Consider the following 15,236-nt stretch of genomic DNA (forward strand, 5'->3'; position numbering starts at 1 on the left):
AGGGTTATTCATAGTATTCCCTTATTATTTATGTCTGGAGGGTCTATAGTTTTTCCCCCAATATAGGTCATTTTGGTGTTCTCTCTCTCACTCATTTTTTCCTTTTTCAGGCTTGCTAGAGGTTTGTTCTTAAATAAAAAAAACAAAAACTTTTCAGAGAACTGGCTCTTGGTTTCATTGATTTTCTCTGTTTTTCTTCTGTTTTTAATTTCATTGATCTCTTCTCTTATTTTTCTTATTTTCTTTCTTTTACTGGTTTTGAGTTCATCTTGCTCATACTTTTCTAGATCATTGAGGTGAGAACTTAAATTACTGATTTGAGATGTTTCCTCTTTTCTAATGTAATTACTTACATGTGATAATTTTCCTTCTCAGCACTGCTTTAGAAGAGCTCTGCAAATTTCAATATTTTGTATTTTCATTTTCATTCATTTCAAAATATTTTTTTATCTTCTTTGACATGTCCTCTCTGACTCATTGATTATTTAGAAGTGGTTGTTTATAGTTTCACAGTGCTTGCATGTTTTTCTATTACCTGTCTGTGATTAGTTTCTAGTTTGATTTCATTGTCATCAGAGAACATTCTGTGTGATTTTTACTGTTTTAAATTTTCTGATGTGTGTTTTATGGCCTAGAATGTGGTTTATCTTGGTACATGCTCTGTGGGTGCATGAAAAGGGTGTGTATTCTGCTGTTGTCATGTACAATGTTCTATGAGTTTTGACTGGATCCCGTTGGTTGATGGTCTTTTTGAGTTCTATATCCTTGTTAATTTTTCTGTCTAGTCATCTTATCAATGGTTGAGGGAGAGATGTTGAAGTCTCCATCTATAATTATGGATTTGTCTATTTCTTCTTTCAGTTCTATGGGTTTTACTTTATATATATTGCAGCTTGTTTGGTGCACACATATTTAGGATGCTATGTTTTCTTGGTGGATTAGCCATTTATCATTATGTAATGTCCCTCTTGCCTTTACTAATTTTCTTTGTTATGAAGTCTGATATTAACATATTTGTCTGATATTAATATAGCCATGCCTATTTCCTTATGATTAATGTTTACATGATACAACTTTTAAAATCCGTTTATGTTCAACCTACCTATATCATATTTGAAGTGAATTTCATGTAGACATATGGTCATATGTTTTAATCCACTCTGATAACCTTTTCCTTTTAATTGGTATGTTTAGACAGTTTCCATTAATGTAATTACTGATATATTTGGGTTTAGGCCTGGTATTTATTTGTTGGGTTTTTTTTTTCTTATTTTTTCTCTCTGGTTTTCATTTCTCTGTGCTCCTTATCTTTTTTTCCCTGTGGGTTTCTTATAGTTCTTAGAACTCTGTTTTTGTGTATTCATAGTGTTTTTTTTTTTCTGGAATTTCTTCGTATGGCTTTTTTAGTGGTTGTTCTAGGTATAATGTTATATATACATATAAATTATTCCAGTCTGCCTGTGTTGACATTTGGCATTTTGAGTGAGGTGTAGTTATTACCTCTTTTCAAGTTCCTTTATCACACCTGTGTATAATATAATTGGCTTAAATGTTTCCTCTCTATATCTTCAGAACTGCATCAGAAAATATTGTAATTCTTTAACTATAAAACATAACTTAGGAAACTCAAAAAGAGAAGTAAAGTATATTTATCCATATTTTTATGCCCTCATTCTTTCTTCCTTTCTGTGGTGGCAGGATTCTTTCTTTTCATTATTGGGTTTTTTTTTTTTTTCTATTTAAAGAACTTCCTTTAACTCATTCTTTTAGGATAGGTTTGTTGGTGGAAAATCCTCTGATTATTAATTTTATTTCATCTGAGAATGCGTTGATTTTCTCTTCATCCTTGAAAGCTATGTGTGCTAGATATAAAGTTTGGGATGGACAGCTCTTTTGTTTTAATACTTGAACAATGTGCCACTTCCTTCTGGCCTGCATGGTTTCTGATGAGGAATCTGCTGTGACTAGAATTTCCCACCACCATAGATAAGGTGTCATTTTGCCCCTGTGGCTCCTAAGATTTTTCTTTTGAGTTTAGTTTTCAGAAGTTTGGTTGTGGTATGCCTTGGTGTCAGTTTCAATGGTCCTTTTTTGGGGTACCCTTATTTCCTTGAATCTGTAGTTTATTTATTTATTTATTTTGCCAAATTTGGGAAATTTTCAGGCATTATTTCTTCAAGTACTGATTCACCGCTAGATGTCCTCTGACACCATCCCAGAGGGGACAGGGAGTGGTGTTTCAATACTAGTAGGTGGGGTTGGAAGTCCAGGCTCTTCATATGGTCTCCACTGATATCACAGATGGGGGTGTGGTGGAAAGATTTGTTACCACCTGTCAGGGGTGATTATCTCTCTTCCCTACTTGACCTTTTCTCACACGGCTCTGGCTGTGGGCTGGGAGGGGGAGAATGTTGGGGCATGCCATTACAGCCAAGAAAGTTGGAACTGTTGGCTACCCACTTAGTAGCCTTTGCTGACATGAATAGGGGTGGGGCTACAGGGTTTTTGTGTAGTATTTGTCGAGAATAGAACAGTTATTGCCTGAAGTTTTTCTGTCTTGGCAGGCTGACCCTTTTCTTGTCCTTTGGCTGGAGAGAGCAGGCTTTGTTGGGGCTTTTTTTTTTTTTGGTCTGTATCTATTGGTGTTTCTAGGTTGCTGGATTCTTTAGTTCCATGTGTAGGACATATGAGGTGAAAGGAAAACTCAGGAACTCATCACTGTAGTATTCCTTGGGTCCTGCCATCCCTTATTTGCCATCCCCCATACAAGGTTGTGATCTGAGAAGAGGGTGATATCCATACCTCCTTTGAGAATTTGGTTTTATATCCTGCTTTCATTGTATCCAGGGTGTGGAATGATTCTATTTGGCTACATCTCTTCCATCATTCCTCTTTCCCTGGACCAGATCTCTTGGGACTAGGTTGGATAGCCAAGCGGTAGTTTCTTGAACACATTTTTCTGAGTATCTTAATGAGACTACTTTAGAGACCGACTTTTCCCACCAAAAAAAAAAAAAAAAACAAAACAAAACTGCATGTGGTTCTTGATAGAGCATATAATATAGTTCCTAACCACAGTTAAGTGTTCAAGTGTTCAATAGCTATGGTTTCCTCCCCCCATCATTATTCTGGTTACTAAAGTCTCTAGATGGTAAGAAATCCTAAAGGTCAAGGACTTTTAAATTTACATGTCCCAAATCTTTTATAGAATCATTTGTTTTAACATGTATATAATACACACAAAATGCTAATATAGTGTCTAGCTCATACTGAGCTATTCAGTATATGTTAGTTGCTTTTTCTTCTCTTTTTACTTTCAGATACTGATCATTTGTTGAATTGAAGTCTTCGGAAAAGACTGTACCCCTTGATGCTTAAAAATATAGACACTTAGGTCAAAAACTCAAGTACCAATCTCAGCTCTGATATTTACTAATTGTGAGAGTTGGTCATTATTTAACTTCATTGTACCTTGGTTTTCTCTGGTACCAAATGGAAACAATAATAGTAACTATTAGAGTTAAATAAAAGAATACTTCTAAAGAACTCAAGAGAGTACCTTTAGATACACACATGCTCAATCAATGTTGTGTTTTTTTTTTTTTAATTGTTATATAGCAGAGTCTTTAAGAAAATATTTTGGAGTCAAGGCCTGGCTTATTTAAGTCCATATCCTCAGAACCTAGCATAGTGATTGGTACATAACAGGCACTTAAATGTTTCAGTGTTTCAAATGTCAGAATGAATAATTGAATCAACTTGGCTAGAAATGAAATATTAGAGGTAGCATGAAACCAATAGGCATTTCTAACTAATGGGGTTTCCTGGGTACATAAGAAGTAACTTTGGGAAAGAGGTTCACTTTATGTGTTTCTCTACTCTAGCGTCAGCCCTTGCCACCATTGGGCCGCCTACACAGCTGATTACTTCTGAAGTCACTGCCAGGAGCTTTATGGTTAACTGGACTCATGCCCCAGGAAAAGTGGAAAAATACAGAGTCGTGTATTATCCTGCCAGGGGCGGAAAACCAGACGAGGTAATAAGGAGACGATATTTTCAAACCATTATTCTCATTCCCTCTAGTCTTCCACTGTAGTGAGGACAAGACAGAAATGCATATATGAGGAGATGATTCTGTCACAAACATTTAAAATTCTTTGGACTGAAGTACATTTGCATGTGTCCACTTTGTTCTCCCATCTCTCTGGTTATGGCATTTATACCTTCTCCTCCCACCTCTGTCAAATAACCCTCGGGGCTGGTCATGTGTTCATTTCTAACATGACTTATTTTGACTTTTCTTCTTTGTAAAATCAATACGTTCTAAAGCAGAAGGAATCAGTAGTTAATTATGTGGCCAGAGCCCCTTTTTGCTATTCATGTATTCTTTCTACTTTGGGAGTGGTCTGAACTTTCTGCCTTAATGAAGTATGTACGTTCCAAATTATGTGGTCATATCGTCCTCCAGGGTTTGGGATTTCCTAGACATTTGTGGAGAGATTAGTGCCATAGAGAAGCCACAGTAAAGTATCTGTAGCCAGCTTTTTTCATGGTTTGGCCATCACAGGGGAGAATACCTATTGCCAGATGACTGGGTCTTTCCCATTTCCTACCTTTGACACAGTAGTCACAGGGAATATGTTAAAATGTGATGAAATTTCCCTTTCTTTCTTTCTTTTTGAAGTGCTAACCTTAACCTTTTGTTGTTCCAACCTCCGATTGACCTCAACGTGTCTCACAATTTTTTATGTATTATGGCAGGATTTTTAATTTTTTTCTTGAATGTTAGAGAAGTAGATCTGGGAGATTTAAATCATCTGGACCCCCCTCCCCAAAACAAAGTGCTTCCAGTGATCCTTTTTCATGACTACTAAATCACTTAAATGCTTCCCAAAACTCCATGGAAAAATATCACACGTCAACTGTTATAAGTAGAGGTGGTTAGGATAACAGTTAGCCAGGGAAAGACACTCTCCGTCGGGTATGGATTAATAAGGGACTTTTGGATATACTCCATGAAAGGTGCCTCGCTTCACATAGGAATTCAAGGAGAATTAACTGCCACAGTGCAAAAGAGGATGTGGCACAAGTAAGAAAATATTTAATGAGGGGCGCCTGGGTGGCTTAGTCAGTTAAGGGTCCAACTTCGGCTCAGGCCACGATATCGCAATTTGTGAGTTCGAGCCCCGCGTCAGGCTCTGTGCTGACAGCTCGGAATTTGGAGCCTGCCTCGGATTCTGTGTCTCCCTCTCTCTCTGCCCCTTGCCTGCTTGCACTCTGTCTCTCTCTGTCTCCAAAATAAATAAACCTTTAACAAAATAAAAAAAAATTTAATGAAACATTCTTGCTAGAGATATTTTGCTGTTTGGTTTCAATTCTGCATGTCAATTCAATTCAGTCTCATATTCTCATTCCTTGAACTGTTCTTTGATCAGGTGGTGGTGGATGGAAGCGTATCTTCTACAGTGTTGAAAAATTTAATGTCTTTAACTGAGTATCAGATAGCAGTCTTCGCAATATATGCTCACACGGCTAGTGAAGGCCTGCGGGGAACTGAAACCACACGTATGTATTGAACGTCTGCCTTTGTATGGCGTTGCTTCAGTGGCCTTTCCTAAACTGGAATTCCTCTCAGGTTGTCCTGATGGCCATCCTGAATCAGTCATAGAAAATAATAGCGGTGCCATACGTGGTATTGGCCCATCCTGTAATTGCACTTGGCAGGTGCTGCCTATTGAGAGGGGTGTCATAAAACTCGGGTATGTTTAGGTGGTTAAGGGTAATACATGTATTAACTCAACAAATGTTTGGTGAATGTATATTATGAACTAATTTAACTGCTGACTCGTTCACATCTCCTCACTGTCTCTGATTGAGTGCGTTGTTGACGGGTATCTATTCACTCATATATTTGTTCATTCAACCACCCATTCTGTCATTTACTAAGTGACACGACTGTTTTTAATTGCTGCTTCATGTCAGACTCTATGCTTGGTGATGGGTATAAAATAATGGTCAGAAGAGTCTCCTTGCTCTTGACTGGCTCCCAGAGAAATGTGCCCATCACTGTAGTGGGTTATAAGAAACTAGAAGATGTTGTTTCTGCTTTTAAACATTCACTGTGTTTTCCCTCTCAGAAGGGGTTTGCATGGCTGTACGAACATATTTAAGGATGAATATCATCTGAAAAATAAGCAAGCACGCTGATAAATGGCAGAGGATTAAAAAAAAATTATCTTGCAGTTGCTTTACCCATGGCTTCTGACCTTGAACTGTACGATGTGACTGAGAATAGTCTGAGGGTAAAATGGAATGCAGTGCCCGGAGCCTCAGGATACCTGATCCTCTATGCTCCTCTCACAGAAGGTCTGGCCGGAGATGAAAAAGAGGTAAACACCTGCTGTCTACTAGAGTCCCAGAATCTTTGACTTCCTGAAAATGGATTTTTTAATTATAAAAATTTAATGTATAATACTTAGAAAATTCACGTTAGTAAAAAGGGGAAAACATCACCTGTAATCCTGCCACCTAGAAATCACTATTGTTAACATTTACTTAAGTCCTTTTCAATGCATTTTTAAACACAGCAAATGGGAATTGTTTTGTAGTCTTCTGTTTTCATTTTGTTTATTGTGAATACCTTTTCATACCATTAGAGAATATTTTATATGTTCCTTTTAAACAGTTGGTTCGTTGGTTTGTACCAGGTCATGTTTAATTAATTGCATGTTATTGGACATTTAGATAATGTGTTGTATAAATATGCTTTTGTGATCATTCTTAACACGTAACTTCGCAAGGTTGTCAGATTATTTCCTTAGGATACATTTGTAGAAACAGGGTTGCTTTTTTCAGATGGCATGCAAATTATTAAGGCTTATGCTAAGCATTAGCAAATGATTCTAGAGAAATTTGTTATAATTTATATTGCTGTATGCAATTCACAAATGGCTATTTCCCTCTATGTTCACTGACTTAGAAACTTTTTCTTACCAATTTGAGAAGTAGAAAATGTATTGCATTGGTATGGATTATTTTTTTTGCATGTATTCCATTTTAAATGTTGAATCTTTGACTTTCAAATGATTTAGTCTTTGTTTTTAATTTATAGGGAATGATGACTATAATATAGATATTCGAGGAATAAAGAGGAAATGTCTGTAACACTTGGGAGTGTGAGACCAGGCAGATAGAGTGATTAATAGGGGGAAGTTCAGAACTCAAGTCTTTGATATTGTCTAACCATTGTCTTTAACATTGCCTCTGGCGACAGAAATGTTTAGGACGAAAAATGTGGTGAATCTGAGTATCAGGAACAGAGCATTGGTGACATGTGGGTTTTTTCTTATTTCCAGGGCTTAGACAGCTTTACTTCATTTGGATTTAATGTTGATCTGAATTATTTTGGCAGAAGGGAGACTTCAAAAATGATGCTAGAAAGATGATCAGCTTCACCAAGAAGGAAAAAAAAATAAGAAAGAAAGGAAATACCAGTTCACACCCAGTAGATTAGCAAACAGTTTTTAAAGTCTAATAATAACTGCATATTAGTGAGTGTACAGGAAACAGAATCATTCATGTAAATTGGTATGCAAATTGGTACAGCTGCTTGGAGAATAATTTGAAATAATATCATCAAGTTGAAGATATGTACCATTTTTTTTAGGAATATATCTTAAGGAAACCTCCTGCAAGGCTTTTTTTGGATGCAAGCACTTGGTCAGAACAGAATGTTGCAGACGACCAACATGTTCATCAATAGAGGAATGGAAAATAGCAACATATTTATACAAACAAATACCATAAAAAATATAAATATCATCTCTGTCCCCTTATATCAATGTGGATAAACATAGTATTGACAGAGAAAAAAATTGCAAAAAATTATGTTCACATGGTTCCATTTATGTATATAGTTAAACATACAGAACTATATATGATTTACAGATATAAACACAGTAGAAGTAAAAAACTGGATCAGTAAGATGCATCTCATCCCTAGGGTGGAGGTAGTGAACAGAAAGAACGAGACAGAACTTTGGTTTTATCTGAATATATTAGCTCTTTTTAAGATAAGATCGGAAGTCAATATGACAAAATGTTCCTATCTATTAAATTTGAGTGGTGTGTGGAGGGTGAATTATATTCTTTTCTCCACATTTATTTTCTATATGTTGAAATACTTCGACATTAAAATTTCTAATTTGACCATAACATTGGCAGTTGTGTGGCTGGAGACTGACTATGGAGATATTTTTCTTTCTTCCAAAACAAAAATAAAACCATGCTGTGATGCACTTGTCACACTGCTGAGAATGTTGGCTAGTTTCTTTGACTTCAAGGGTCAGAAAAATCATCCTGGAATCAAAAAGCAAATTGCAGCATTGGAGGTCAAGGTGGGTTGACTGTTGATCTCTTCTGAATCCTGGGAGAAAACTGCGATCCCAAGTGCACGGCCCCTTTGTTGAATGGAGCGACAAAACTGGTCCAGTTCAATCAGGCTTGAGGCAAACACTGGGCACCCAGCCTAGGGAGTGGTTAGAATTAGCCAGTGGTGAGAGGTGCCCACTTGGCTGTGTCCCCAGCTTGCTTCGAGCTTATACTCTTTCTAGACAACATTTGTGACTCAGTTCCACCCACAGTCCTTTGAGGACTGAATTTTTGACACTGTTATCCTCTCTGAGATTACTACTTGTCCAGATGTAAAGAGTTATCCTAAAACAGCACGCGTGGTACATTCATTTTTGTACGGTCCCGTGGCATCTGTTCCTAATATAAAGTGACACAAGACAGTGAAAAATTATGACTGAAGCCTGTCTGAATAAGGGGTTGCAAGGAGACAGAATTCTCACCTTAACTCAGTTGCACTCTGATCACCAGGTGTGGTACACACTGGCAAATGATCTGATAACGTGTGTTCTTTTCAGATGAAAATTGGAGAGACCCACACAGATATTGAATTGAGTGGGTTGTTGCCCAATACGGAATACACAGTTACAGTTTATGCTATGTTTGGAGAAGAGGCCAGCGATCCTGTTACGGGCCAAGAAACGACACGTGAGCAATTCAATTGTTCAGAAGAAATGCTGTAATAAAAACCCAAATAAATGTTGGGATTCTAAATTGGAAATACTGGTTTAAGTTGAAACTTCTTAAGAGCTAATTGTAACTTTAGAAAATGTAAATGTTATTTAGGGGAAGGAAATGTACTAGCTGATTAAAAGAAAGGAGGGGGCAGTCCTAAAAAGTGATGTCCCTGGGTACCTGTTCCTAGGATGGGCATTGTTTTTTTTGGTTGTTATCAAAAAATTTTTTTTTAACATTTGAGTATGAGTAGGGGAGGGCCAGAAAGAGAGGGAGACACAGAATCTGAAGCAGGCTCCAGGCTCTGAGCTGTCAGCACAGAGCCTGTTGCAGGTCTCAAACTCACAAACCGTGAGATCATGACCTGAGCAGAAGTTGGATGTTCAGCCGACTGAGCCACCCAGGCACCCTGAGGACTGGCATTTTTAATGCAGTAAGGAAATTAGACATTGTTCCACCATGCTGCTGTATTTAACTGGACTCCAGAAAATTTTAGAGCAAAGTGTGCACAATTCTTGAAATAATTCTATTGCTTTTCTCTCTCCTATACTTTCACTCCAGCCCCTTAAGTATTAAGAGAGTCACTAAGTTCTATAGGCTCTTTAATGACAAATAATCAACGTGTATTGAATTAATGAAAATAATTGGCCTTTGGGGTGAGGAAGCATTATACTTGGTGGCTATGGCTGACAACCATGGTTATTTGTGTTCTAGGTTTTTTTTCTGCTGGCCCTATCAGCACTGTGTCACAGGCTCTCACATCAATGATCAATTGCCTGGGTTAGACTCTAAGTGCTCTTCTGCTCCAACTGCGACTTTGGCCAAGTTACCTCAGTCTTATGACCTATATAATGGGGATGTTGTAATCTCTTTGCAGTCTATTGTCAGGGTTTAATGAGATACATGAGTTGTCATAATGATCAGCTCCAGATCTTCTCGGATTCATACAGAGCACGTGATAGACCTTCACAATTGTTTTTACTGTAAACCTGTAAAAGCTCACGAAACTGTCAAAGATTATTGATAAATTTTAATCTGTTGAATTGGAAGGGGGGGCCTTGAAGAAGTACAAAAAGCTGTGGAATTGATGGTCAAGAATCTGCAGAAATACGATTACCTCTTTAAATAGTTTTAGAACAACAGCAAAGTGTTTGTTTTTATTTAGTTTCACAAAGCCACTGGGATTTATCCAGGGCAGGACTCCTACTCCTTGAGTCAACAAATATATATTGAGAACCTGCTATATTGGGGATAAAGCCAAGAACAAAATTAATCCCTAATCCTCTAAAATTACAGTATATTGAGTGAGAGATATAGTAGACCAATAAAAGTGCAATATAAAAAAATAAATCAGGGGTAAAAGGTAGCATTGGAGTGGAAGGATTACTTTACATACAGTGATCATGGAATACTTCAGTGAGAAGGTGACATGTTCAGAAACCTGAATCTTCGATGACTCAAAGGTTTCTGGCCTAAGCAGTGGGAAGAATGGAATTTCTGTTTGCTCAGAGGGAGAGACTGAGAGAAGATTGGAAGAGATGGCTGAGTCAGTGGTTCAGTTTTGGACAAGTTAAGTTGGAAGTGCCTAATGGATACCTAGATGGAAAGGACAGAGGCCATCAACCTCATTTTACACATGGGAAATTGCAGAGAGGAGGAGTAGAGTGACTTTGCCAGAATCATATGACAGTTGAATGAAATAGCTAAGATTTAATTTCAGGTGCTCTGGTTTTTGATCCATTAGGTTTCTTATTTACAGCAGGTCATAATAATAGCCTTGATTGGAGAAGAAGGGCACAAAGAATTTATCTAAATCTTACTTATTTCTTAGCATGTATAATTTATCAATACTATTCATTCTTTACAAGGAAAGTTTTTTCTTTGTTAATTTGTTAATTTTCTTTGTTATAAGTTATTGTCTGGGTGAAATTTTTCATATGTAAGTAGTTCAGAAGTCAAAGATACTGGGGGTTTTGTGGCTTTTTAACATATATATTATTTAACATTTTAATTATGTTCTATTCCTCTTACTGCAAAGTGCCTTTAAGTCCACCAAGAAACCTGAGAATCTCCAATGTTGGCTCTAACAGTGCTCGGTTAGCCTGGGACCCAGCTTCAAGACAGGTCACTGGTTATCGAATTGTGTATAACAACGCAGATGGGACTGAAATTAATGAGGTAAACTGTGGATCACAATGTCTTTTTTTTTAAATTTTTTGAAATGTTTATTTATTTTTGAGAGAGAGAGAGAAAGAGAGAGTGGCAGAGTGCAAGCGGGGGAGGGGCAGAGAGCGAGGGAGACACAGAATCTAAAGCAGCGTCCAGGCTCCGAGCTGTCAGCACAGAGCCCAACATGGGGCCCGAACCCATGAACTATGAGATCATGACCTGAACCGAAGTTGGAGGCTTAACCGACTGAGCCGTCCAGGCACCCCACAATGTCTTTTCTTTTGGCAGTTGTATATTAGTTTTTAATGGCTGCAGAACCAAATCATCCCAAACTATAATGGCTTAAAACAATACTAATTGTTTATTTTATCTCATGGTTTCTGTGTGTCAGGAATTAATGTGTCAACTACTTGGACATGTAGTTCTGGCTTGGGGTCACTCATGAGATGGTAGCCAGAGAGTGGCTGGAGCTGGTGTCATCATAATGGCTCCTTCATTCCTATGTCTGGTGCCTGGTCTGGGAAGACTGAATCAGCCGGGAGCCAGCGCAGCTCTCTGTATCTCTAAGTAGCCTCTTCACATGATCCCTCCAGCATGGCAGCTGTAGGGGAATTAGACTTTTTGCATGTTTGCTCAGGAGTCCCTAGACATGTGTCCAGAGAGACAGGGAGAGAGACAGAGAGAGAGACAGAGAGAGAGAGAGTGCAAACATGTGCTAAGTGGAAGCTGTGTCACCTTCTGCCACACTCCACTGGTAGGAGATATCACAAGTCTCTACATGGATTCAACATGGGGAGGAACACAGGTCCCTCCTATGGCGGGAGGCAGGAGGGATGGGAGACATATGTTGATGTGGCCATCTTTGAAGTATATAGTCTGCCCCTGTGGAAGGAGGTGGAGAAGTAGGTGTCTTCCTAGATGTTGTAAACGAGAAATAATGACAGTGTTATCCAGGGTATCCTGCTGTTGAGTAAACTAACATCTGAAAGATGCAGGTCAGATGAGTTAAATACAAAACTGAAGAATTCAAGTTTTGTGTAGGAAGATGCTTTGAAATAACAGAACTTATTAAAACTCATGATGATGCAGTATCTTATACTCAGTGACTAATACTTTTCATTAATTCTTTCCTTGGGAATATATTTTAACAGGATTGATAGCAGAGTTATTATTATTTTTCCTCAGCTTGGTCCAAGAAATTAAGACCAAGAGGGAAGTATGTTGGATTACATCACTTCTAGTTTCTGACCAAATAAAGAAACTATTTTCATTTGCAGAGACAAACTGTTTCCTACAATTAAATCCAAACAGTAGTTTGCAGAATGGCCCCTCATACAGGACATTGGGTAATGAATGGACAATACTGCACATTTGCTGTTATTTGATATTTGTATATATTGTAAAATGATCAGCACAAGAAATCTACTTAACATCCACATAAAAAATATATAGCTGTGGTGGCCTCTTATGATATTTTATTTATTTGCCTTAATGAAGAATGACCCCAGCCTATATATTTGTTGAGAGCTACATATGCTTTTTTTGTAGGGTTTTCAATCTTGGAGATGCCTTTGGCACTTACTATTTCTACTTTGTGTTGTGCTGGAAAACTAGAAAACTGTATTTAGTAAAACCGAATTTAAAACATGAGAAAATGGACTACAAATGAAAATCTGAGAAAACATTGTTTGAGTAAAATACATAAACAATGTGTGGTTTTGTAACATTTCCGTCTTAACTGGTGTGTGTGTGTGTGTGTGTGTGTGTGTGTGTGTGTGTGTGTATGGGTGGGTGTGTGTGTTCTCATTTCTTAATTCTTAACCATGCAATTGAGATTAGATGTGGCTAGACAAATGTCTTTTGTTTACATGTAATATTACTTTGCCTAATTTGTAATATTACTGATTTGCCTAATATATGACTTTAAGGGTGAGTATTCCTACCATATTTTAATAACTTTAACTTTAACTTCTATTAATTAAGCTTTTACTTATAGGTAATACTACAATTGGGTATTTAGGAAATTTCCAGTACATTCTGAAAGGAACTTTAAAATGTCCCAAATAAAATCTGCTTCTATGTAACATGCAATTGATTGTAAGCTTTTGTTTACATGTTATATATCTGTGCTTTACCTCCTGTTCCTCCCAACTTCCTTCCTTCACTTCCTCTTGCTTGTATCCTTTCTGCATTACCTGTCTCCCCGACTGCTTGGAGACCAAGGAAGAAAAATAAAACAGAGCACCCAAATGTCGGTGATGATGATGATGATGATGATGATGATGATGATGATGATGGTGGTGGTGGCTCACACGTGTTGAGCACTTACCTTGAGCCAGCCACTGTTCCGAGAGCCCCCTCATGCAATCCTTAGAGAAACATGCTGAAACATGTTGTCAAACGGAAGACAGAGCCGTCTTAGATAGCATGTGCTAGGGAGGGGATTTGGGGAAACGTACAAGCATGATGGAAAACTAAAGTGCTGCCATTTGAGTTTTATACATAAAAGGCCAGTTTTCAGGCTCCAAGGCAAGTCCACTTCCCGACAGCTATGACTCAACAACAGAGCCCAAAGTGGAGCCCAGTCCCTCTTTCCTCATCAAGGGCTCTATTTTCATCCCTCCCAGAATTAGGCTGAAATTAAGCTTTTAAGCCAGACTGTTTGAAAAATTTTCAAAAATGGTTGCATAACCGTGAGATCATGGTCATTTGTTATCATTTTCTCAAATTCTTCTACATCTTGAAAGTCCTACCAACAGAATCAGTTCCAGAACTTAGTCTAAAACATAATATAACTAACAAAAATATATGACACCTTAAAGGTTTCATTTGGTCAAATAAAATAATCAATAGTTAATGCATAAAATATGGTCTGTTCAGAGTCAAAGAAAATGCTTTAATAAATAAAATAGATCTTTTCAACAGATACAAGGATATATGTAGAAACATATTGAAAAGGTATACACTTACACATATATGCTTATATATATATATAAATACGTATATAAAGGGGCAAAACTGTGTGTGTATATACACACTATTCCCCTTTTCATCTCTTGGTGTACCTGAGAAACTTTAATTTTTAACTGCTTTTGTGGATGTTTGATATCCTCACTAAATTGCTATTGGTCACAGATTTGAGACTTAGAGGTCAAGGCATAAGTATCCATTCCAGTTAATAGTTTTGTATCTGGAAAGCTAGTTAAAGATCTTTGGGCCTCCTATTCCTTCTTTGTGAAATAGCTATTATAAATACCCAGGGTTTGGTGGGGGGAGGAGGAGGCTAAATAAGACAATGAATGTAAAGTTCTTGACACATCGTGAGTGCTCAGTAGATAGACTCAGCTATTATTTTTTTAAGTTTTTTTTTTTAATATTTATTTTTCAGAGAGAGAGAGAGAGGAGAGAGTGCGAGCAGGGGAGGGGCAAAGAAAGAGGGACACACAGAATCCAAAGCAGGCTCCAGGCTCTGAGCTGTCAGCACAGAGCCCCACGCGGGGCTGGAACCCACGAACCACGAGATCATGACCTAAGCCAAAGTCGGACGCTTAACCGGCTGAGCCACTCAGGTGCCCCTAAACCCAGCTATTATAATCCAAAACAACAGAAGCAATATGCAAATATAACTTAGAAGAACATGTCTTGAACTCATATTTTAAATATGCATTTGTCTTTTCTGTGAGTTGAAGTAATGAGGCCATACTGTAAATAGTGTTTACAAGCGTAGGATTTAGAATCTGAAACATTTGTGTGGAGGTACTAGGTACTAGCTGGTTTTCCACTGGGCAAGTTCCTTAACTTTTCAGAGTCTCAAGTTTACCGTCTTCAAATTAAGCATAAAGATTAGCTAGACTACAAGACTGTGGGCTAACGATTAAGTGAACTAATACACGTGAACCATACAGACAATGCCCGAACCAAAGTAAACATTAAATGCTAAGGATGACCTATAATATTATCAGGCCCAGACTCAGAAGAAGATA

The 15,236-nt window shown here is 37.7% G+C and overlaps 1 protein-coding gene across 5 annotated transcripts in view; it reads left to right on the top strand.

Moving 5' to 3' along the window:
* Window positions 1-15,236, top strand: part of COL14A1 (collagen type XIV alpha 1 chain) — a 210,989-nt gene that overhangs the window by 61,008 nt on the left and 134,745 nt on the right. For all 5 annotated transcript variants that reach the window (XM_019459943.2, XM_019459946.2, XM_019459942.2 and 2 more), the window contains exons 10-14: window positions 3,885-4,036; window positions 5,436-5,565; window positions 6,244-6,389; window positions 8,928-9,057; window positions 11,123-11,262. In XM_019459943.2, the coding sequence (XP_019315488.2) occupies window positions 3,885-4,036; window positions 5,436-5,565; window positions 6,244-6,389; window positions 8,928-9,057; window positions 11,123-11,262 (698 nt within the window). The remainder of the gene's footprint in view (window positions 1-3,884; window positions 4,037-5,435; window positions 5,566-6,243; window positions 6,390-8,927; window positions 9,058-11,122; window positions 11,263-15,236) is intronic.

This window comes from Panthera pardus, unplaced genomic scaffold (genome assembly GCF_024362965.1).
Source record: "Panthera pardus isolate Hobbes unplaced genomic scaffold, ASM2436296v1 HiC_scaffold_7, whole genome shotgun sequence".
NCBI classification, from domain to species: domain Eukaryota; kingdom Metazoa; phylum Chordata; class Mammalia; order Carnivora; family Felidae; genus Panthera; species Panthera pardus.